The following is a 25,257-nucleotide window of genomic DNA, read 5'->3' on the forward strand; positions in this document are numbered from 1 at the left end:
CTTTATCCTATGGCTAAATGGCTATGGTTAAATGATTAAATGTTAATGGGCTTCCTCATAGTGTAGTTCCCTCAATGTAATTTCGAGTTGCAGTGCAACTCCTTTGGGGTGAAAATGGAATTTTTGTCTTGCTGGGCAGCTCAAGAGACCAAGGAAGCCATGTTCTACAGTGTATAAAGGAATGGACCACATCTACATTAGCCATTAGTTTCTATTTCTTTGGGGTATATGGTTTCTTTAAGTAAGTACTCATAATGATTTGGAACCAGCTTTCCTAGTTGTTCTGACTCATGCAGACTTGGCTCACTGGGCTGGGCCTTAGCTTTCTAGAAGCAGTGCAGTACAACTGTTTCAGCAAAGGTGTTCAGCCTAATTTTCTGAAGTTAAAATTACCTTTGGTAGTGTGGTTGCTGTCTGGAATTGCCCAGCTCAGACTGTTGAGGAGAATTACAGCAAAAGATACAGGCAAGTATATTAACTTGCCCAAGAAACTCGGTGTCTGACCAGGCTATATTTTTTATTTACTTTCAGGCATGCACTGGATTCACGTGCCTGAAATCTGCACGCTAACAACTTGTCTGGGACATGAAAATTTTCCAAGTGCAGCTCCTTGCTGGGTCTGTCCATAGTACTGGAGAGCAAAATCTTAAAAAAGTGACCAGTCCTCTTATTTTCCTTTCCCCCTTTAGGCAAGATTTTCAGAGAGGAATCAAAATGGGCAAACATACCCTTCCTCAACACGTCTGGAGTCTGTTCTTGGATCCATGCGTGTGTTTCTGGCTACTTACCTTAAGGTGTCAGAGAAAGCTTCCATGCCCCATTTGGACAGACTGTAGCCACCCCCTACAAAAGCCATGAGACCTTTGGCATTCATTAGATTGACAACTCTTCCCTCAGCTTTTTTCAGAAGAGGCAGAAGCTTGAGTGTGATTTCAATCAATCCCAGCAGGCTAACATCCAGGACTGAATGGAAGTCTTCAATCCTTAGCCAGTCGGTGGGTCCTACAGGTGCTGTTCCTTCAGCATTGCTCACCAAGCCAAAAAGCCCTAGGAGGAATGCAAAACCATTTATCTCAGTATATGGCAATATCCTACCCTGGAGTATCATGGATGCATTGGGAACCAAGCACACAGTCTGCAAAAACTTCAGTGAGATGAATACGGTTATCTGGGATTTGCTTGGATGGTCTGCTTTGTACATCTGTTAGAATTTGCTGAAGAACATGGGTAAAATGTTAAAGGAACACTATTTTGTTTGGAGATGTGGGCCACCATGCTGGGCTTTATCCAGATCTGCTCAGGTATGTAGGCTCCTAATACGTGTTTGTATTCTTGTGAAAATCAAATGGTCTGCATAGAAGTGGAGAGACTGATTGTTCTGGTTTGGGGTCTAAAGGTCTGGACCAAATCTGTAGAATTAGTCAATGCTTCTAAAGATACTAGCTTAGCCCTGTGTATTGATAGTGCTGCTTTACTACCTTTATAAATGACTGGAGGAACTTTAGATAAATAGTGACGTTTCCTAGAGTTTGCTGAGGACAGCCTGTGCCTGAGGGGAGAGGCCGAAAGTCCAGCACTCAGCCTCCATAAAGAGTCTTACACACTGAGGGGAAAGCATTAGCAGTGGCTATCCTGCCTGAGAACCTGGGGCTTTCTACAAGTTGGGAGCAAGAGCCTGCTGGAGGAGGTAAGAGCTAAGAATTTTGTTAAACTTGCTCTCAATCTCTGCATTCAAGAATGGTCTGGAATATTCACGATAAGGCCAAAAGCCTATTACAATCTTTGAGGAGAAAGTCTTATGGTAGAAGATACATGTTTTGCTGTTTTAAGTAATTAATTTATTAATAAGCCTATTGAATAGTTGGTGTAACTGTGTATTACAACTGGTAGTTACAGTGCTGTGATGCCCTTTGGTAGCCTTTAGTCTGAGCTATCAATGGTGATAAATGTGTATTGCCATAGTTGAATATATTTACCATGCAGATCTTTTTATCCTTTGCCAAACCCATCACTGAAGTCTCAGGTATCAAAGGGTGAGCTCCTCTTTACAGGAGTAGTCAGAGGTATATGATAGGAGTAGTGAGAGCTACCCCTGTAACAGCTCTAACAAAACTGGCTGAAATTGCAAGTGTTTCACTGTTGCAGTCAGTATAATTGTTGAGTACAATGCAAATGTCATACTTATCCAGGCATACAAAAATATACTCTTTACTAGAGGAGGACTGCAGAGGCCCTGAATTAACCATTTTTAATTGAGTGGGCTGAATTGTCAAGAAAATTTTCTGATACCAGTTAGTACCTTCCTTCCACTGACATTCTTCAACTACACCAGAAGGAGTTTAAAAAACACACCTGGGAATGATCTGGTTTTAACAGACCAAGCAAATAGATTTTTAGGTACCCTTTTGATGAAAGCAATGGGCAGCATTGCTGGAGAGAATATCTTTGAACTGAGAAATGACAGAACTGAGGAGTGAATGTGTTTCATCAGTGAGATTAAAAATGCCTCTGCAGTGAGTAGAGAGGCAACAGAACTTTTAGCTAGACCAGATTTGGTTATATTGAATCATCTTTCTGAGAGGTTGCCTTGTCACTTACCCTTGCCAGCTGTCTGTTCAGTCACAAACACCACAGCCCTGGCAATGCTGTCGGAGTCTGCTAAGTTCAGATTCACTGTCTTCAGTGAGAGAGAAGAGCAGCGCTGTAGCTCTTGGCTTCCTTTTTCTGTGGCACATGCAGCAATGACACAAAATCCCCTTTTGTCAAGCCATTTAGCCAGTGAGTTTCCAAGTCCAGTGTCACAGCCTGTTATGAAGACATGCTTTCCATTCAGGTTTCTCACTCTGTATCTGTCTCTGATGATCCAGTAAATGATAAGAGAAAGTATGGAAGCCAAAACTGCTATGTGCAGTGAGTCTGAAAGTGAGAGCTACAAGCAAATAAGTTAATGATGTGGAAGTGCAATGAAGCAAATGTGCTCAGCCAGCCCTCCAACTTCCTGAGACACAACTCCTGTTAGGGGCTTTGTTTCTGGTTGCAGCCCTTCCAGACCACTGTATGTTAGAGGAGAGCAGGAATAGGAGCTTTGGCACAATGTGATCAGGATCCATGAATAATGTGTGCCTTGACAAAACCTCCTGTATCTTTCTTCTCAATAGATTTTCCTGCTTTCAAGCTTTGCTGACCAAACTTTCTCATCAGCTCTGTCCTTTGAGGACATTTCAGACTGAAAGGAATGACCTTATCAGTTCTGAAAGGTTTTATTTGTGGACATGGGTCATTATTTATGCTGATACGAGAGAGAGAAATTCCCCTGGGAAAAAGAATGATTCTCATTGACCACTTTTATGATGCTACCCAGGCTGCTTTTCTTATCTGTAACAGAGAAGCAGAGTAACCCCAGGAACAACTCAAGAGAAGTGTAAGCTGCAGTGGTGGATCTGATGACTAATTTGTTATGTGACTTGTGGGACAGTGAGTGATTTGCTCTCTGCCCCTTAGACAAGGTAGACTTTGGGGCAGTGCCTGAGTCTTCTGTCACTTGTTGCCTGTTTAGCAGATACACAGCACAGCAGAACATACTATATAGAAAGTGTGTTTGTATAAAGAAATGAGGAAATGCATGGAGATTTAATTCATTAAAGCCAATATTTATAGGAAATCCAATAAGCACATTCCAGACATCCTGTTAAGAGAAACTTTTTCACAGGTTCTAAGCAGTCACCTAGGCTCTAGTTACCAACATAGGTGTAGACGTGCAGACATCTCACCTTTAAAATGTGACATTTTTAAAGCCTGTCTTCTGTGTAACATTATTTCTATCTCAATACATGAATATTAAAGGAAGCTCAATGTATTAGGCCTGTGTGCTAGAGCCTGTCCGTTGTTCCTGTTCCTACTGAGTTCATGAACTGTGATTTGCATTTACTCTCATCCCAAATTTTGCTGTCACGTCATCAAGTAGGTATGGAAAGAAATCTCAGAATCTGATAGTGAATGGATGTTGAACTCTCATTAAATAATTAAATCAGTTACAAAGCTAATAAAGTATAACAAGTGACAACATCCATTACCACTTAATGATATTTGAGTGCCTCAGTAGCCATCAATATGAACTTCTGAGCTATTGACTAATGATCTCTGATTTTAAACCATTAAGCAAATATATACAAGTAAGAGTTTTCTTCTCCTTCTACTGCAGTTTACAGGAGGGTTTTCAGTGAAAGTCCTCCTGTAAACTGCAGTAGAAGGGGAAGAAAACTGAAATCCCAAATTTTTGGGATGTTTGCATTGCTTATTTTAGCGGCCCATCTCACTGTTGTTTTGAGGTTGATGTAATCAACCCTCCAGCTCAGGTACTTTGGTTAGACACTTGGCTTTCTTGCTGTGAATGTCCCTGTTAAATTTGACAAGGATTGCAGTATTCCTGAATGTGTGCACTTTGAAATCATCTTTGTAATTTTTCCCTGTGTTGGTGACCTTTATTTTCTGAGAGGACTCAGAGAGTGCTCTGACAAAGTGCCACCACAACGATGTGAAAGCACTCAGGCTAATGAAGGCTTTTGTAATATAAAATAAAGTCTGAAAACAGAATGTTTTAGCAGCTGATCATGGATCCCCCCTGTCCATCTGCAATGATATGCCAGGCAATGACATTTCCTTTGTCCATTTAGAATTTGGAGCAGTGCTAGACACAAAAAGAGAGAGGACCTGCTGTCAGCAGACTCTGATAACGCTGTGCCACTAAATCACAGCAAGGTATTTGGCAAGCTAGTACAGTGATAGATATACATAACTTTAGGACTCAAGTTTCCTTTTTTCCAATACAAAATTAAACAAAATAATTGAAGTTTTGGGCAAACAATTAACCTAATTGAAAACAGAACTTGTAAATCACATCTTCCTTTCTCAGCTGTGCTGTAGGGAAGAAGCAGTGGGCAGTGAGCTTGCACTACTGGAAAACAAGTTAAATTTGAAACTAGGCACTGTAGATAAGAGCTGGAGTGTTTGGCCAGGATGCCAACCTGGCTTCTGTAAGGAAAATGCCAGGGATTGCTCTGGTTAGTGTTAGCCACTGTGTTTATGTAGCAATAATTGGCACAGAAGCTCTGTCAGACAAAAGGCTCTAGGGGAGACAGCTGAGAGGGCAGCACTGTAGAGTCTGCACTGCTCTTCCTTCCCCTGGCAGCCCTGGGCCAGTGTTACTCAGTCTGCATTTCCCTACTGCCTAGTTCTTGCCACGTGCTAGCGCTCCCTCTCCAGTAACACAGTGACCTGAGCACCATGGTAGGTTTTGCTCTGCTGGAGCCTTCTACCTTATGTATTCTGCTAGATGATGGCATTACTGGAAGGAACCTGGGGTCAGAACCAAGAGAAAAAGTCTCAGTTAAAGTTCTCTCACAAGAAAATCCTCCAATTCTGTGAAAGTACAATGCTATTCAAAATATCTCTTGTTTGATAATTGCAAAGTTCTACAAAAGTCAAAAAGAAACCACTTGGCTTCCAAGATCATACTGATTTTGAAATAGCTGCATGGAGTGGCAAACAGTGCATTTCCAGAGAAAATGTCAGCATGATATTTCAAGAGTATTGACATATCTTCATAAATATTGCACTTGGATTAATAATGTAGCCAGTAAATAACTAAAGGCAAATTCTGTTTTCCATCAAACTTTGATATTTGCCTGGCAAATTGAGAACTTGTGTGATAGAGCTTGGCTTCTCATGCCTACACATGAGGCATTATAAAAGCAACTGGTTTTAGAGAAAAGCAGTATCACTGCATTGAGAGCCCTCTAAGATCCCTAGATGATGCAAAGTACAGCATCCCTCTGCTGCTCTGCACTAAAGGAAACCAAAGCACACAGACCCCATATTGAAGGAGGGTGTTTATTTACTCCCACAGGAACTTTGCTTATGCCAAGGAATTTCAGGCTGGGGTGATGTGTGGGGCCTGTGTGTGCTTTGGATTCCTTCACCCCCCTTTGTGCAGGCAGTGCAAAACTCCAGAAGTCAGTGCTCTGCAAGGGGTAGAATGACCTGCCAGGCATCTGAGGAAGAACTGCCAATAGGAAATTTAGGCCCTGTGGTTCTTCAGAATGAGCACTCGCATAGCACACACTGGAAGGTTTATATATATCAGGCAGCCCACTGAAGGAACATCCAGCAGCTCTCCAGAGTCACCCTTCCATAGCTACAAACATCTAGTTTTCAGTTAATTAATTGAACAAGTTGGCAGACACAAAACATAGATCTCTTGGGTGAGCTGTTCCTGCACATGCAGAGCTTCACACTTTTCATGAAAAAGGAGTGCTTGTTGGTATGCTGTGTAAATATGTGATAATTTTTGTTTGGTGGGCAACAAATAATTTAGGATCTTTATTAATATTTTACCTGAAAAGAAATACTCTCCTACACATCATTTTGTAGGGAGATGAATGTAGTCTGTACAGTGAGTTTTCAGCTGATGAAAACTCTGTGATTTTATCTTCTTTGTATGGCTTATACTTCACATTTTTACCACAGCATCATAAAAGTCCTAGGAAAACAAAAACATTTAAAATCTTAGGTCACCAACCCAGTATTTGAAAATTGGAGTAGGGAAAGATTCCACATGTTGGGAAGAACATTTCTGAGTTAGCATTTTATTCAGACCCTGTAGGTCTTAAGATAAGCAACAATTCGTAAAATTACTCTAGAAAGGAAGGGACTGCATATTCTCTTGTTTGTGCACTAGAAAACAAATGTTTGGCTCTCTTAGATATCCTGAAAATGCATATAATAGGTACTGCTCACTATAACAGTAGATGGAAGTTCTACTCACATTCTGGGGAGACATCTGCAAGCTCAGTCTATACTTCCACGTGCTCATGAGTTGCCTTCACCAGTTATTTCCAGTGTCAGAACGTAGAAACAGCCCAATTTGCTCATAAACTTGTGTGCCAAGTCCTGCATGTTGGTTAAAAGAAAAAAATCTCATAAATTCTGTGTCTGGTGGTGCTTTCCTAATCAGCACATCAGCAGGGCCCTTCTCCCTGCTATTGCTAATGACTTGTACTGTGATCTGTCTATTTTAGGGATGTACTTGGAATTAATCTTCTGGCTATGCTCTATGCCTGCCTCACCTACCTATGTTGCATAAGCATTGCTGGCTATATATAGTGATTTGAAGAGCCTGGGGGACTGTCAAGGCTCATTAAGGAGAGCTAATCTACTGAGCTGAGGCCAACAGACAACAGAAAGTCAAGCAAAGCAAGCAGGACCCAGAACCTTTCCCATTGCTGTGGAAACTGAAGTAATGCTACCCAGAAAAGCTTTATTTTACTAAAACCTTTTGCTGTCAATGCTGAAGTCTCAGAAAAGAAGGGAGCAAGTACTGCCTCTTTGCCTCTGAAACAAATTTGCACCACTAGGCCGTGGGAGTTTGCCTGTGGTCCCTGAGCACAGGAAGGAGGGTGCAGGTTGGAGCACTTCACCTGCTGAACTGAAGCTTAGGCTGTGTGAAAACATCAATACTGCAAAATATGCTTGGGAAGAGCCTGCATATCTGGGATTATCCTCCAACTGATTTAGTAGTGAATTTAAAAGTAATTATTGATGATGGATGAAATTCTGCGTAAAGAAAAAGTTCAGTTGTATTTCTCTGTGAGCACTCTTGGCCCAGAAAACAGAGAATGCCTAATGCAATCAACTAAATAAAGATTTAAACAGATTTAAAGAACAGAACTTTTTAGAGATTGTTTGTGGACAATCCATCTCTTGCAGGGCAAGATGCAATGAAGTTGCACTTATTATGGTCAAATTCTGCTCTGGCTAAGCTTAATTTAAAAGGAAATTGCAATCACTTGACATGTTTTTAAGCATAATCGGAACGGGATCACTGCTTTTATTTTCTGCTCATACATCTGCTTTCTGCTCTGACATGGCAGGTTTAAGATACCCATTTTTACTGCAAGCCCTATGACTGCTCTTGGTGCTTTACATAATTATGTATGTTGGTGAAATGCAGCTACTTGTGCTGGCTGGAAGTTACTCAGCATGTTGTTAAAGTTGCAATTGAGAGATTTTAGTTTTTATTGCATTACTTCCTCTACAGCATCAGTAGTGAAGAAAGTATGAAGAAAGATTCGGTAACTGCCTTCCCTGTATAGTATTTCTGAGTTCCTTTAGGTCAAGGAAATTTTTCTCTTGGCATAGGTGTGCATGCAGAACAGACCCAGTACACAGCCTGGCTTTCCTTCTCTTGCAAACCTTATTAAACACACCATTTTCTGTATAATATCCCTTACTCTGCTTGGAGTTGTATTCCTTTGCTGAAGCATTTGTTTGCCTGCATCTGTGTTGCAGTCTATAATGTATATTTGTAAAACAATACAAAAACAACAGAGTTTTGGCTTTATCTGCAGTCTGGTCAATAAACAAAAATAAAAGCCAATTTACCTGGACTGAAGAAAAAAAGCCTGGTTTTGCCATGACAACAGACATGTCTACAAAAATGGGACTTAAACTGATCTCTGTGGGCTTTAATCAGTGAGTGGAACTTTAATTAATAGAAGTGCTGTAATTACAAGGCTTTCAGTTAGAGTGCTTTCCACAGTCTGTTTTATCTCCAGCCTGCCAGGGAGACTGAAAGGTCCAGTCTGTCTGCAGTTGTCCAACTTTGCAATGTAAAGATCTACCTGCATTTTTTTATAGAGGCCACAAACCAAAAATGAAAAAAAACCAAAACCCCAAAGGGCTTATTAAGAGTGTGAACTCTGCTTAAGTACCGTGAAAGCCAAAGGCATTGCATTGCCTTTGCTCCTGAAGAAGCTGTCAGTGGGGATTGAAATAAAGCAGAGTTCTGCTCATCATATAATTTTCCTTCCAGCCTTTCCACTACCATGAAGGTACCTGTCCCTGCACTGCAAGTAACTGTTTGTTTTATCTGGCTCTGTGCTGTGGTGGACTAAATTATTATCACTGTGATGTTACCTCCAATTGTGTTGTTCTCAAATCTGTGCTGTGTACAGTGGTAATCCTAGAGACTTCTTTTTGTAAAGTAGTGGGAGCAGACACTGAATTTGCACTTAGTTATGCTGTCATTCATTGTAAACACAGTAATGATGCTAACCGAGGAAAATTGGATTTCTGCTTAGCTACATTTAATTGTGACACACTTGTGGGCATGAGGCTTTATCATAGGAAGTATGAGAGCACAGAAGTCTTGAAGAGACCTGACAATCACTGTGATTAAGACATTGTCTTTCTGTCTTGTCCTATCAGTCAGGAGCCTCTGTAGTGACAACTGATTTCACAGAGGAACTAAACCCTGTTTGCCATTTCCCTCTAAGCTATGCACTGATACTGTCTGAGGTCATAACACTGTCCTCATCAGTGTCCCTTATTGAAAAATCCATGGAGGGCTTGTATCCAAGGAGAATTCACTACTACTCAGGAGCTTCCAGGCTGTAAAATCTTCATTTTGAAGGAAAAATTGGAAAAAGTTAGGAGCCGTGTGGAAACGGGCAATCTTAGTTAGAAAACCAAGCTTTTGAGCAAGTTTTAAATCTGAATTTAGCCTAATCTCTGAACCAATTCTCATGTTATTCAGCTGATGTTGCTATGGACGGTGGGGACAGGAGCGTACACAACTATTGTCTGCCAAATAAAGTTGCTGATAAAATGATGCTATATTAATTCTTCCTGTGCATTCAACTGTGAGTTGTTTTCCAGAGAACTGTCTGGTCTCCTCATGTATAATTGTTTTCCAAGTGCACTGACTTTGTTTGAGATTGCATTAGTCAAATTTAAACACTCCATTAGATGTCAATGAACTGAAAACATTGTGACCGCATGGTTATTGACCCAGGTGCAAATAGCCAAGGCCCAATTGAAAGATTCAGTTCTGACAAATGGGTTAAAATAATGAAAATATACGGGAAAATGCTTGGGTGCTTCACTGACTAATTGAACAGAGTCCTTGCATTTGTTTATGATCCTATGATTTCTCACAGGCACAGGTGAGTAACAAATTTGTCCTGTTTGTTATTTCAGAGTTAACTGATGGCACTTCCTGAACTGAAAGGTATTTGTATTTTTTTCCTTTGGGACAATTTAACCTAAATGCTGCATTTCCTGTGCACAGTTAGTGTTCATGGTTTTTTTGTTGTTTTTGTTTGTTTGTTTATTTCTGTTTTTGTTTTTTTCTCAGTTTTAAATTTTTTTTAATGGGACTGCTTGAAGAACAAAACATTTAAGTTCCATTTTGAAGCAATATATGTCTTTCTGCATAAATGAGAGGAGGAACCTAACTTCAGAGAAATATGAAGGATAGTGCTTTCAGGGCTAATTTTAATTGGGTTTTTTTTCTCCGCCCCTCCATTCCCAATTATGTTAAATAAAGATCTGATCTGAATAAAGAGATGATTTGAAATAGATTTCAAAGGACCTTGGATGAGGTCCTAATGTTACTCCATTTACAGGATGTGTTCCTTTGTTAGTATTTTTCAATATTACTTATTTAAATCTGGATTTTGAGCTCTTCCAAGATTTTTGCTTCTCAAAACTCCAGCAGCTGCACTGTAACTGGCTAGAGTAAGGTGCTATTTCATTTGAGTGCAGTTCGAGTTATTTCCTGCTACTAGGTTGTATTCTGCACACACACATGGGCAGATCTATTACCTTCTATTTTCTCTGATTTCTATTATCTTGATTTTTAATTGCAACACCAGCAACAGTATTTTTTAAGATGTTCTAAGTGATCCCCATTAAACATTCAGACCCTGAGGAAGGTTATTTTAATAATCTAGTACAGCACGTTAATCTGCTATACTAATCTGTTTAAGTAAGCTAATGAATGATGCCTAAGGAACAGGACAGTAGTTGATGTGTTAAGCTTTAGAAAACATAGGAAAAATGTTTCAGAAATGTGGGACAAGTCAAGTCTGTCAATCATTGGTGTTTTCCCACTTTTCCTGTTACTTAAAACTGTATCAACATTCAGGCTTAAAAAAAAGTTACAATTACAATTATCAATTAAAAAATTGATAAACATTTGTTAAAATGAAATAAGGACAACTGAACTATGTTATCTAAATGCTTAATATGCTTAAAATGAGAGGTTGTGAGTATTTTATACAGACATACAATCATGTAAGTGTTGATACTTAAAGACTGGAAGAAGGCGCAGTAACTATACCTTGGGATACATTACATTAAGCAAAGATGTAGATGAGATAACATTGCTTGTGAAAGGGCTTATTTTGGGGATGACTTCTGCAGCATTTCCCCCTGGATGCATCTTGGATGCCAGGCTTCCCTGGCAGATTTTTCCTCATGAAAGCACTTCTTTAACAAAAAGGTATTAACTTTGTCTTCTTCTTTCTTCTCATGTATGGTATCTGCTCAGCATGTCAGTGTGACTACAGGAATACACTGCCCAGAGGAGCAGCTCTGGTAGCCCAGAGCTGTGGGATTGCAGCTGGTGGTGATGACACAGATGTCAATGTGCCCCCACCGTCCTCCCTTCCCCAATCCCAGTTGTCCCCTGTCAAGGTTCTCCCAGCTGTTGCCAGTTGGGACAAGGCAGGGGCAGGTTCTGCTGCTCCCTTGTAACTGAGGCAGGATCTGTCCTGTTATGGTCTCAGCCTCTAAGCTGCCCTCCCAGATGCAACCCTCACAGAGGCAGCGGTTCGTTTTAGCAGAGCCATGCCTGGGGACAGGGCTGTTTGCCAGGAGCTGCCCAGCCCTGCAGGGCAGCCTCCACATAGGCCTGCCAGGGGTGGGTTGGGCACTCTCTGAGGTGTTTTTCTATGCTGAGGTTTCACTGAGTCCATGACATCTGTCCTGTTACAACTTGTGCTGTAATCAGTGGTGTTGTCCTGGGATCATGAGGGCAAAGGGGGAGTTTAACACAATGTTGTTTTATGTTCACAGACAAATGTAAGCTGATACTCTTTTCCCCATCCCCACACTCCATCTCTTTTCAGGATTTTTGGTTGAAGTTAACAATCATCATGTCTGACCCAGTAGTTCTGCGTAGCATCAAGAGAGTGGGAGAGGATAATCATGCTTTTGACTCAGATGGCAAATGTAAGAAGTTTATTCTTCAGTCGCCTCCTTATGTTATAAAGCATGTAAAATATGTGGTGGTTGGCCTAAGCAAAGGAAGTAGTCTACAGAATACAAGCAAATAGTCTGTGGAATAAATACGGTTATATAAATAGGGTTATATGGTACCTGCCGTGATAAGTATGCTGCCCCCAAAACTTTTCTGTAAATATATAATAATCCCTACTTATGGACAATCTTTATGGGTAAACAAACAAGTTCAAGGTATCTGCATAGGTTTTTACACTCAGTACTTGGTTGTACAAGTAAAAGGGTTCCATTGAAGAAAAAAAAGTAAAAAATGCTGTCTTACACAGTTTCTTCCAAACAAACAAACACTCATATTTGTAGTCATATATGTATTCAGCAGAATACTTATGAGCTAATTCTATGAGCTTAGCTAATGCTAAAATCTGCATTCCCTCTTCTTATCAGAGCTTGTCTTTTTTCCATTTTTCCTTTGCAATATGCAAATGATCAGGTCCCATGGACTTCTAGAGTTTATGTTTCACATGTCTATAGAAGGTTATTTACTTTAGCAATAATCATTAACTAGATTGTGCATTTATTTTCCTTCACAGGTAACAGCTTCAAGAAATCAGGGTAAGTCATGTACATGATTGGAGCAATCAATATTTCTAGGAATATTCAAAGAAGTTAATGTTATTGGATCAAATTGATGGAATATTTATTTTTTTTTAAAAAGCTGTTCTCTAATGTTGAACCTCCTTATTTGAGACAACTGAAACAGGTAGACCAAAGCAGTCCTAGAAACTTTTAAAAACATAAATGCCAGCAATATGATCTTCCTTCTGAAAATGTTTTTGATATTCAAATTTATCTTTCTTCTGTGTTTTTAGTTTGAGGAATCACTTTTTCAGGAATTTTAACCAGACTTGATAATTTCTCTTAAAACTTAACTGTGAGATTTTAAAACAAAAGGTCTTAGATACTAAGATTTAAGTGTAGAATTCTGGATAGTTAAAATTTGGGATGATTTAGTGAATTTGACCTTCAGCTATTATTAGAGGTCTGATTGGAATTAAGAGCCTCCTCCTTTCTAGACCTTTGAATAACTCTGTAGCAGGCTGGACAGTAACAATACTATCATTTGGGCCAACTCTTTCTGACACTGTGTACCCAGTCTGGGAGCTGCCTCTAGAACAGGAAAACCAGAGTATCTCTTAATTTTTCCTGTTGTCAGGTTGCCCATCTAAGAAAGCACCAGCCCAGTATTAGAAGTCTACCACGTCTTTCTACTGTGAAACCCAAGTTCTGTTGGACTTTCACATGTAATACACATGTGATCCATACATACCTGAAGGAAAGCTTCCTTTAGGCTTTCTAGGATCTGGTTTCTGAAAACAGTTTATGACAAATACAGCTTGAATAGTTTGCTTCATTAAAAACCAAACCAAAACAAAACAACCCACCACAAACAGAATATCCCTATCATTCATCACTGAATGTACACAGCTGCTGATGATCCCTTGCTGTAGGAACAGGAACTTTGTCTTAAAGGAAGGATTAACCAACGATTTGGGTGGTAGGTTTTTCTTAGCTGACCTCAAAGAACCCACAATCTACATTATAGGAACAGTGTGTTGAGGAGCTGCTTATGGAACACAGTATAAACTTAAGAGAATTTTAACCTAACCTCCATTCTAGTCTCTGTCTAAAATTTCAAAGAACTATCAAATCACTGATTCCAAAGAAATCCGAAAGAAACAGCTTGTATGTTAAAATTCTGGGCAAAATGTCTCAAGTAAAATGTAATTTTAGAGAAGCAACCAAGAGAGTAAAAGTAATAATATAAAATGTTATCCTTTTTGCCAGAAATTTCTACGCATATGAAGAACCTTTTATAGAGAAGAAAAGTGAAAAGTGAGTTAAGTTCAATTCTTTATACTTGGCATATGAAACAAAATAAGTACTAAAATACAAGTTCATAATTTTATGTTTTCTGTTGTTGAAGGTCATCAAAGAAGAAAGAAAACAGTGTTCGTGTTGGCTTCTTTCAGCTGGTAATGAAAGCAATGTCTATAAATATTTGACATGTATTGTGTTGCAGAATAAGTGACAATAACCAATAAGGTTGTTTTGGGGTATAGCTGTGACTAAGCTGAACTTTTAAGGATTAAATCTTTTGGCCTGAAATCCTACCAATAAAATTCAGTGGGAATTCACTAGAATCCCTTGTTGTCTTGTCAGTTTGGTGTCAAAAATGTCTATTAAACACATTATATTTAAGCTACAGGTACTTATATGGAAATGAGGTAAGTTGCACAGCAGGGATTTAGGTGACCTTGGTTCATTCTTATTTCTGCCAAAAATCTTCTGTGTGATATTTGGCAGATAATTTAGCTCCCTTATAATTGTTCCATGGGTTTTAGAAGATTTGGTTGCAATGGAAACTTGTGGATGCACAATACCATATGGTATGAGTTACATCCAGCCTTTGATGTAATTCCAATCTAAATTTTAAAATAAATGTAGTGAAGAGCATGCAGCTAAGAGATCTTACTACTCCTGGTTTGCACACAGCCCAGTCAGTTAGTCTGTAATGTGTCCAAACAAGTATGGCCCTGACTGTAGCAGCAGGCTGGTGCAGTAACATCCCTTGCAATGTACCTGGCTGAGTATCTCAGCTCCTGGTTGGGTGGAGACAACAGTCTGTCCCCACAGAGGGCAAGCAGAGAAGTTTGCACAGATATTTAACTCCTGAAGTGCAGTTGGTAAATAGAGTCTGTTTGCTTCAGATGTGCTGAGAGATCAGATATCACATATCTGTGCATTTTCTGTGTGCTTTTTAAAAAATCAAGTGAATTCCTAGGCTTCTTATGAGCAAGGTTTGTAAAACAGTGGTAGAGGTATAGTTTTCTTCTGACCTTGTCTTCTTCTTTTTTTGTAGAAGGACGTTTTATTTATTTATCTTTTGTGTTAACTGGTTTTCCCTTTATATTGGCTTTGCCCTAATGTCCCTTTCCATTGATGCTGTAAATTCCCACCCTTTCTTCTCTGGGCACATTATAGCATCTACAGAACCTGGACAGGTTCTTCAGCAGGCTATGACTCCTCTTGACACTCCTATTTTTAAAGGTATAGCATTTGATGCTGGTAGTCTATATGGACAGTTTAATCTATGTATTTGCAGCTGACTTCACCCTGAGAATCAGATTTCATGCAATCATGACAAAGGCAACTTAAACCACTGTATCTTTGCCGAGCTACCTGTGTGAAAACACTTTTCTACACATTTCTCTCAGATTAAGAGCCTGGCTCAGCCAAAGCATTTTAGAATGAATTTTAGCTATGAAAACTTGCTCTGAGATGTTTAGTTGGTTTTCTACCACAGCACCACAGACTTCTGAGAAATTGGCTGACTCTATTCAGAGTCTCTACATAATGCCCTAAGGCTTTTTCCTCCCCTCCTACTCTCTCCACTGGAAGGCTGCAAAGCAGACTATATATATGAATTATAAGTTACTATTTTTAACCTCTTACCTAGTTTCTGGAATGATGATCATGCAGAATGATATTGAGATATTAATGTTATCTGATAATACATTCATTCACATGTTAAAAGGAAGCTTGTAATAATTTATGAGGCTGTAATCACAGATGTAATTAGAATAGATTGGACAGAGAGATTTTTCTTCTTTCTATATTGAAGATACTTCTGAAATTTAAAGAGAATGTTTTTTTATCTGATCCACCTAATTTATGATTTATCATTACACAACCAGTATGCCTTGCAACAGAGATCATAATTTTTTCTTCCCTCTTTAGTTTCGATTTTCATCATCTATGGAGATTTTAATGATGGTTGCTGGCAGTTTGTGTGCTATTGTTCACGGAGTGGCCCAACCAGCTGTGCTGCTTGTGTTTGGTGCAATGGCAGACACATTTATCGAATATGACATTGAAATGCAAGAGCTTAAAGACCCAAACAAGACATGTGTAAATAACACCATAGTGTGGATTAATGGTACTATTCATCACAATGAAAAGAACGCCACAATAAGATGTGGGTAAGTATGGATGTTATCATTGTTATCATATCCCATTGTTATCATAGCTTGTCAGAGAATGCATTGCTATTGAAGGTTCTGTTCAGCCTCTAAATTTTATATTTTTTGTTCATAAGATGGTTCTGGTTACATAGTCCTGTTTCTGAGCTGGTGATATTATCTGGAGGGACAGAAGGTCAGCTTGGATCTTGGTCTTTCAGTTATAGTTGTCAGCAAGAATACTCTTCGATTATGATTGTTTGGATAACAAATATATATGTTACATATCTGAGTACATTAATCTATTTTCTCTGATTATACTGTAGGTAGAAATGACTTCTGGTCATCCTGGTCTGAACTTAGTTACCTGTAGGTGCCTGCTGACTTCTGAGCAAGTTACCTAAACTTTTGTCCCAGAGAGAAATGAGCATTTCTAGAATGCAATTCATCTTAGCTTATGGGGGATGTCTGAGGCAGATCAAAAGAACTGCCCCATGAGACTTGCTGTTTCTTTCCATTAAATATAATAAATGGAGTCCAGATAATTCATTCAGATACAGATTTCTGTAAAGGCCAAATTTGAACCTGTAACCTTTCCTAAGAATCATTTCTTGCTGCACCATTATAAATTAATTCCTTTGCACCGACTGGTCCATCCGCCATGTCTCTCCAGTTTAGAGCCAAGGATGTCATGCAGGATAGTATCAAATGCTTTGCACAAATCCAGTTAGTAGATGATGTCAGTCACTCTTGTCTCATCCATCAATGCTGTACCTCTGTCATAGAAGGCCACCAAATTTTTCCAGCATGAGTTGCCCTTAGTGAAGTCACACTGGCTGTCACCAGTCACCTCCTTATTTATCATATGCCTTGGCACAGTTACTAGGAGGATCTGCTCCACTATCCTAATTGTCATGTAAAATTGTTCTGGATATCTGTGTCAGATCACTTAGGTTAACAACCTAAGTTGTTTCCATGACTGTTTTTTGTCAGAGATCAAGTCAGGCGCAGAATGGTCCCTTGTGGCTTAAAATTTCAGGGTACAAAATTTTGGGTAAGTTAAATAAAATTTGCTGTTCTGCAGGATGTTTTTGAAAAAGTTTTCTAAATGCATAACCTATAACAACCTATTTCAAAGTAGATTAAATGCAAAAGCAGCAATTCAGTGTCCTTCACTGATATTAGGAGTAATTATCACTACTACTTGTGTAACAAAACAAATGATCGTTTTAGATTAGTAAGTTTATGGTACAAAGTAATATTTTATTTGACTTTAGCAGCCCTCACTTCTCCCCATAAAATGCAGTTGAAATCTGAATATTATTAGTTGCTTGGCACAAAGCGAGAACATTCACCAACTAATGAAGACTTGTTGGGCAGCTCTTGTCTCAAACACCCTCTCACCTGTGCTGCTTTGGAGCAGGCAGTCTGGAGGCATTTCCTGGGGACTACAGGGGTGCTGCAGCATGGTGGAGCTTTTTTTGGTAGCTGCCAGCTCCCAACCCCTGTGCAACAGCCAGAACAAGGAAACCAGCCACTTGCAATAACTTTGGTATTGGGAAACAATGCCTCTGTTAGCAAAACAAACTGATTTCCACCTGGTCTGAATCTTACTTGAGGATCAGATTAGAAACCTGTGAGAAACTTTAAAAAGTATTACTCACTTATTTTTCCCTTTTTTTTCCTTTTCCTTTTTTCAGGCTGCTGGACATAGAACAGGAAATGACCAAGTTTGCAGGATACTATGCAGGAATTGGTTGTGCCATACTTGTGTTAGGATATCTCCAAGTCAGTATTTTGTTTTCCATTTTGAGTTCGAAGTTTAAATCACTAAATAGTTAAATTTATAATTATTATGTTGGTTTTAACTGCTTAGCTACTTATTTGAGCAGAACAGATGCTTTCAGTTCTCATTCCATCACTGAAATATGTTAGCTCTGGCAATCTGAGAACTCCTAGGATTTGGGGATGCATACCTTTGTGAAAGGATGCATTTTACCCACGCCACAAGCAATACTTGATCAAGTGTAGCCACTATGGAATCCGCATGCCCTCCAAAAATAACAGCTGAAGGGCATGCAGATTCCCAGTAGGCATCTCAGCTGTGTTGAGCCCTGTTTCTGTTACAGAGATATTACAGAGCAATACTAGTGTAAAAAACTAATGTTGAACAAGAATTATACCCTACATATTCTGTAGTAATTGTTTGGTCCTTATGACTGAAGTGAGTCAAAAGCTTGGATGATTCCTGCAAAGGCTGCTGAATGGCCCATGGCTTTTGAAGCTTTTTTATAATCGCAAACATCACTTGTCAATCTTCTTCCTGAAAACTACCCAAGAATTTTGCAGAGGTAGGATGGCTGCCATCTCTGTATTACTTCTATTTGTAGATGGAAAAAATGTTGTCCATATGGCAGTCATGTAACAGCATAAATAATTTAACTTGCCTCTCTTCCCATTTGTCTCAGCTCTGAGCTCTTGTCTCAGAGCTGAGACAAATGCCTGATCCAGAGGCTATGTAAAATTGTTGGACTATTTAAAGACCAAAACAGCTATCATGTCTATGTAGCCAGAATGTATTTTACCTGAATAGTAATTTTATCAACAGCCTTTCCCATTCTAGTCAAATTGCTTTTTCTGATTTGTTGGGAGTAGAAAGACTTTTTACTGTAATTATCAGCTATTTTGTGCTTTTCCCAGATCTGCTTTTGGGTTATGTCTGCAGCTCGTCAGATACAGAAAATCAGGAAAGCTTATTTCAGGAAAATAATGCGAATGGATATAGGCTGGTTTGACTGTACATCTGTAGGAGAACTGAACACCCGAATTTCTGAGTAAGTAATCTAAGAAACTCATATGCTACAGAAAATATTTTGTAATTCCTTCCAAACACTGCAGAATGCAAATAACCAGGCATGTGACAAACACCTTTTGGTAGAAATACAGCTATGTTCATGGGAGCAGCTACCAGACTGATTAGCTCTCCCATCTTTGAACTAAGTACCGTAACTGTTGAACCTCAATTATTTCCCTTTCATGACTTGTCTGACAGCAAATGCATGGGTGGGTGGGTGGTGGGTTAGATGGGTTTTGGGGTGGGGTTTTTTTTCCAGTTTGTCCTCTCCTTTCTTCTCCTTTTGTGCCCAGTCATTTCAGAGTGATCTGTAATTTGGCTGCCAGTGCACACTTCCTGAATCAGCTGGGGCACAGTAGGAAGAGACAGTGAATCAGTCTGCTGCCAGAACATTTCCTGGGAAAGGACAGTATATCCTCTCCAATATTCATGCCCAAAAGGCTTCTCCATTGCAAAGGCATCAGCTTTTCTTCTTGTACTCCAGGGTCTTTATATAGGGTAATGGTGAAAGAATAGGGATGAGGATGGGCCCTCTCCTGTGAAAAGCAACTAACCCAAATGTGGCCAAGACCTGCAACAAAAACTGAAGTTATGCTCACCACTCTTCTGTTGATTTTTGTTGCTGTTATTGTTTTCCAGTGATGTTAACAAAATTAATGAGGCTATTGCTGATCAAGTAGCAATCTTCATCCAGCGCATAACCACCTTTGTAGGTGGATTCCTCCTGGGCTTTGTCAGTGGCTGGAAATTGACCTTGGTTATCATTGCAGTCAGCCCTCTGCTTGGGGTTGGAGCAGCTCTCTATGGCTTGGTAAGTGAATTGTGAAAGGTTCCCATTGAGCAATAATGAACAGGAAAGATCTGGCCAGAAAGCTGTGAGGATTGGTGAAGTTGATCACACCCCTTTAAAGTCAGGAGAGACAGATTATGGTCCCAGTAGCACTGAGGGAGAGGGAAGGATGGAGGGAGAGGTGGGGTAGAGGGGAGGTGGGCTTTGCTCTCACTTTGTTTTTTCTGATTCCCAGAGTAGAAAATCCTGCTTCTAAGAGGGGAGTGTAAGCTTACCTTCTTGGGGGTCCTCTGGATAGGTATTAATGCTGAGATCAGAAGTTGGTCTTTACCTTTCTCAATTACTACACACCTGCTTTAGATGGCTACAAGATACAGGACTTGATTTCTCTATGTAAATGAGTGACTTTTATGGGTGCTAAGTTTCAGAGACATAAAATGGTTAAAAACAACTACTCAAACTTACCTCAAACTGTTCCTGCTCCCAGAAGCTGCTGCACCTTCTCCAGTTGTTCCTGTTCTACTTCTCCATCCACTTCCTACAAACTTCCTGTCACTGTACAAAGGACAGTGAAAAGGGAAACTGCAGGATGTTCTTCCCTTTCATCTCCTCTCCCACAGTCAGCAGGGCTGGGTAATTCCTGCTCATCTTCTTTATTCTTGTTGAGTTCAGTCCTCTGGCAATCTCATTTCTTTTCCATCAGGAACAGCTTGCTATAATTTTGCTATCAAACATCTAATGTAACTGTGACTAATTTCTTGTCCTCCAGCTCTCTTTTAGTACCTTGTGCTGGCTGCAAGTAGCTGATATGAATAATGACTCATGTGAAGTGGGAGAGCAGAAACTTGGCAGGGAATGAAATAAAACCTAAAATGTTTTTTCTTCATTTGTTCCACCTTATTCCCCTTTATCTTTGTAATTTTCTCCCTTTCCATTCTTACTTTACCCATCTCTTTCCAGACACATACCTACTTTTAAGGTTTTCCTCATTATGAGCCTTTCCAGCCCAAGTCTTTGTTTTATACCATGAAGAAAATAGACACAAAGTCAATCTGGCCTGGTTTCCTGTCTTCAAAAAGGATGCAAGGGATAGGGTATTTGGAAAGAGAAGGAAAAGGCTGACACATTACACTTTCTAATGATATCTCATTCCCAAGTCAGTGTGGTATCTCTGTGTAGAATTGTCAATTACTACATTTTCATCCATTAATTTGAGCAGTTTTTTGAGTCTAAGTAAGTTTTTGGCATCCAGTGAGCTCTTGGTTGCTGTGTTTGCTATCAGCCCATGAAACAAAGCACAGTGGTGGCAACATCTGTTTTTATCCTCCCCCACCACAACAGTTACCATAAAGTTGGGATCTGCCACGGTGGTTAAAGGGCTGCTCCTGGCACTTAAACTCCCCCTTCCTCCCACTGTGCACAAACCCTCAGTGCGCAATCTGCTTCGGCCTAGTTACAGCAGAGAGGAGGAGGGAGGGAGGCAGGGCAAGCAGGAGTTGTCAGCTGCTCTTTCTAGCTACTTGGAGCAGAGCTGTTGCAAAACATATGCTACAAAGGTGTATGCCCTGGCACTAGAAGAGCTAAGTCTTAGAATGTGCAACATGCCTAATAAAAGCTTGCTTGGAGTGCAGGAGGTGACCCAGTGCAGAGCAGCCAGCACAGGGTGATAGCCAGCATTGCTCATCCCTGTCCTTTTCTGTACCTGAAATTCAGGTGTAACCAGCACTGCTTATGTTTTTCTAGGCTGTGGCAAAACTAACAGGCCGAGAATTAAAGGCTTATGCAAAAGCTGGAGCTGTGGCTGACGAGGTGCTCTCATCCATCAGAACAGTGGCTGCTTTTGGTGGGGAGAAGAAAGAAGTTGAAAGGTTTGTTTGAACAAACTCTAAGGTCTCTGATTTCTTTTTCCTGAAGCAATGTAATGCTGTAATGCACATCAGATGCATAACAATTAATTGCTATATTCTACAACTATGACTATCTAGTAGCTTTGAAACTTATATGCATGTATGTTTCAGAAATTTAGGTTTCAAGTAATGTATGCAGAATTAGTTTTATAATTCAGTCTATCAGTGAAATAAAACATCAGCAATATTATCTTTAATCATGCTTACTTGTAGGAACATTCTGTCAAATTTTTCCCTAAATGCTGTCTGATGTATCACTTCTGCAGCATACATGAAAACTTTGAGTAGTTTCAAGCTAAGTAGGAGAATTAGTTTCATCAGGACATCCTCATGATGACATTCAATCATGACATCATTTTTTATCAGAAAAACATCAGGTTTTTCTTCTGCAAATTTCTCTTAAATTCTATGAAAACATAATATGGCTGTAGGATGTGTGCTGGAGTGTTGGCCAGATTCTCAAATCCTGTTTTAATCTGCTAAAACTCCAAAACCCATGAGGTATCTGCAATGAGTGTGGCTTTTCTTGTGCTTGTTACACTAGAACATACAAGGATTTAATGATCTGGGAGCATTGCTGGTTTCAGCGGTGATCTCTCACTTCAGAGTGATTCTGTTTCGACCTTATGTGTGGACATTCTGCTGAGTCATCAAAGTTGCCTCATATGATCTTTGCTCATTTGGAAACTTCTGTCAAATTTATTTAATTCCCCCTTAATTTTCTCTCTTTCTACAGATATGATAAGAACTTGGTGTTTGCTCAGCACTGGGGAATTCGAAAAGGAATGATAATGGGATTATTCAGTGGTTACATGTGGTGTATAATTTTTCTAAGTTATGCATTAGCCTTTTGGTATGGCTCTAAACTTGTCCTTGAGGAAGAAGAATATTCACCTGGCACTCTTCTGCAGGTACTCATTTTAGCTTGATGCAACTTTTCTGGACTGTTCTTAATAATTCTGGAACACACATCTGTTCTGGTATCTGGTGGCTCCATGGTAACAAACATTATTTATGTCTTTTAAAGATCATTACTCGCTATGACACAAGTGGATAAGATTTAAAAAAAAATCTATGTTTATTTTAAATATTTTGAATACTACCTATGGTTATCAGAATAATGCCCACATTTGACAGCCCACAAAACTATCAGAGGCCTGAAACTAGCTTTTCCATTTTGTGGGTCAGCATGGGGCTTCTGGGATGTTGGCTTTTCTGAAGAATTTTATGATGAAAAATGTTGTGGTAAAGAGACACCTAACCAAAGAAAGCCTTGTCACATCTAATTTCTCATGAACACTTTGTGTTCCTTTGAGAAACCATTTCCTGTTGTTTTGTTTTTACAAAGGCCATGTAAACATGTATGCAGATAAAAACACACCTGGCTGTGGCTCCTGCAGCATGTACAAAAACTGTGTAACCTGCTTGGCACTCGTGCTTTCACTTCTGCTCAGTAGGTGCTTCAGACACTTCTGGCCTCAATGCAACAAAGCCAACATCTACAGGTATTTTGATTGCTTGCTTAAGCCAGCACTGCCCAAACGGCAGACTCCAGTCCAAACTCAGAACAACTTTTCCCGAGCCTTAGTAGGTTCTGGGTATTCTGATGAGACATCTGCTTTTGCTCCTTCTCTGTCTGTTGCATACCATCAGAGTTCCCAACCACCTGCTGCATATAGTGCAAAGTTTCCTACTAAATGGAACTTGGCAAATTACCCTGAGAACATTGTAAACCTGAGTCATTCTGTTCAAGGAGGAAATAATTTGCACCTGCTTTCAATACCCATAGTTGATATGAGGCAGTGCTGTGAAAAAACAAAATCAGCAATTTCTTTGCCTTGCTACAGTCCAGTGTTTCCAAATGACAAATGGCAAACAGTGGGGAGCTACCCTGTAGCTGAAAAACTGTAGCTGCCCATGGAGAGAGAGTCCCTTATGCCCTTCCTCACAGCTTCCAGTCATTTTCTTCTACTTCATATTTTCTACCACACACTCCTAGTTTGGCAGGGGGCAGTAGGGGGAATTTCTAGATACAAAACATTGAAATATGCTTTTCCTGCTCTCTCAAAAAGTCATACAGCCACCATACTGCATTGAGATGTACTAAGTATTGCCTTCCCTTCTTCTGCCAGGTGTACAGAATATGCTCCTTCATGTCCATGACAGACTCTGACAGGCTTAGAACCCCCTTGCTTTAAGACTCATTCCTGCAAGAAAATCAGTTGGTAGTAAAGCTGAGTGTAAATGTATGGCATGATCTCTACATCCCAGCAAAGACATGTGCAGTGCACAGTGTGCATTCAGGAGATTCCTCCACTTTAGCTACAGGGATATTCCCAGTAAACATCATTATACTGCAAAGGAGAACTGAGTCCCATGTACTGTTATTTCTTTCTCAACTGTAGTGTTTCCTTACACACTTAGCCCCATTGATCCTGAGTTCTGTTTGTGTTATATCCAAAAGTGTAGCTGGGTCCTTGATTGCTTCTTAGCAGAATTTGCAGGCCAAGCTAGAGCAAATGGTTACATACCAGACACAACATTCCATGTCCTTATGTGCAGGGTGAATGTTCAAACTGGCACCCACAATAAAGCAACAAAATGGACCAAAAGCCTACACCAAAGGCATTGTCCAACCCTTATAACCTGTTCTGCCAAAACACCTCTGTAATTGAAAAACAAGGAGAATTAAACAGCAAATTCTAGGAAAAAAACCTGTGAAAAAGTGTTCAAAAGCACACCCCATATGGTAGCACTGAGAAGAGTAAGCTATGCTTACAATACAGTGCAGACACAGACAATGAAACGATTTGCATCTATGTGGTACACAAGTGCTAAATAAGCCTCTACCTTCCCTATGTTCACCACCTTGCAGTGTCCTGTTCTGTGAAGCCCCTGCCAGCATTTGCAGTCTTAGTTCCTGTCTATATTTAAGAACCTTCATAAAAGCCTTTCATAGAAATGAAGTGTTGGCAGCTCTTAGGAAATCTCTAACAAACACTTTCCTGTTTTAGTTGATATGCTACAGCTTCACTTGCTTCTGATCACAAGGCCACACACCAGAGCTGAATTCTTGGACTCAAGGGTCCTCTGATATTCAATATTCTGTCCAGCTGCCTTTATTGCCTGTCAGTCTTCCCAGAAAGAGCAGATGCTGTTGCTCATTTTCTCTCATGTTGTCCTAGGCTTCAGCAAAAAGAGAATCCTTGGGCTTTCAGAAGGGGATCATTAGTGAGTAACTCTTCATTTTGGTTCTTGAAAAAGAACTTAAAACCGTGAGCCCATTGGGTATGTCTTAGCTGTAGAAACTCTTCACCCAAAATGACAGAATATTTTCACATTAAAAAGTGGCTTATCCAGTGTTTGTAGCAACTCTTACAGTTCATTTCTCTGCGAGACAAAGAAAAAATATTCTCTATAGCTGGTACTTCCTTCAAAAGTAAGCTTTGTGAGTGTTGGATCACACAGGAGCTGCAATGTACAAAGACTGTAATACAGTGGTTTAAGCTTCTTTCTATTTTTGCTTACTGGTGAAAGGCATCCCTGAAATAATCTAATTCCCACCAATGTCCTGTTCTAGATCTTGTTTCAAGGAAAAGGCACCCA

At 39.8% G+C, this 25,257-nt stretch overlaps 2 protein-coding genes across 6 annotated transcripts in view; one reads left to right on the forward strand and one right to left on the reverse strand.

Annotated features, from left to right (window-relative positions):
* DHRS9 (dehydrogenase/reductase 9) overlaps nucleotides 1–7,049 on the reverse strand; it is a 32,901-nt gene extending 25,852 nt beyond the window's left edge. For both annotated transcript variants that reach the window (XM_059475772.1, XM_059475771.1), the window contains exons 1-3: nucleotides 6,824–7,049; nucleotides 2,599–2,929; nucleotides 789–1,047 (exon numbers count right to left, since the gene is read on the reverse strand). In XM_059475772.1, the coding sequence (XP_059331755.1) occupies nucleotides 789–1,047; nucleotides 2,599–2,929; nucleotides 6,824–6,871 (638 nt within the window). In that variant the 5' untranslated portion in view covers nucleotides 6,872–7,049. The remainder of the gene's footprint in view (nucleotides 1–788; nucleotides 1,048–2,598; nucleotides 2,930–6,823) is intronic.
* Nucleotides 7,050–9,878: 2,829 nt separating this feature from the next.
* ABCB11 (ATP binding cassette subfamily B member 11) overlaps nucleotides 9,879–25,257 on the forward strand; it is a 42,512-nt gene continuing 27,133 nt past the window's right edge. For all 4 annotated transcript variants that reach the window (XR_009418770.1, XM_059475709.1, XM_059475710.1 and 1 more), the window contains exons 1-11: nucleotides 9,879–10,001; nucleotides 11,970–12,072; nucleotides 12,672–12,693; nucleotides 13,927–13,974; nucleotides 14,066–14,114; nucleotides 15,880–16,121; nucleotides 17,801–17,888; nucleotides 18,801–18,934; nucleotides 19,594–19,765; nucleotides 21,488–21,612; nucleotides 22,388–22,562. Coding sequence is in view for 3 of the 4 variants with exons in the window: in XM_059475709.1 (XP_059331692.1) it covers nucleotides 11,997–12,072; nucleotides 12,672–12,693; nucleotides 13,927–13,974; nucleotides 14,066–14,114; nucleotides 15,880–16,121; nucleotides 17,801–17,888; nucleotides 18,801–18,934; nucleotides 19,594–19,765; nucleotides 21,488–21,612; nucleotides 22,388–22,562 (1,131 nt within the window). In the remaining variant the exon portion in view is untranslated. The remainder of the gene's footprint in view (nucleotides 10,002–11,969; nucleotides 12,073–12,671; nucleotides 12,694–13,926; nucleotides 13,975–14,065; nucleotides 14,115–15,879; nucleotides 16,122–17,800; nucleotides 17,889–18,800; nucleotides 18,935–19,593; nucleotides 19,766–21,487; nucleotides 21,613–22,387; nucleotides 22,563–25,257) is intronic.

Source organism: Ammospiza nelsoni, chromosome 7 (genome assembly GCF_027579445.1).
Source record: "Ammospiza nelsoni isolate bAmmNel1 chromosome 7, bAmmNel1.pri, whole genome shotgun sequence".
In the NCBI taxonomy this organism is placed as follows: Eukaryota; Metazoa; Chordata; class Aves; order Passeriformes; family Passerellidae; genus Ammospiza; species Ammospiza nelsoni.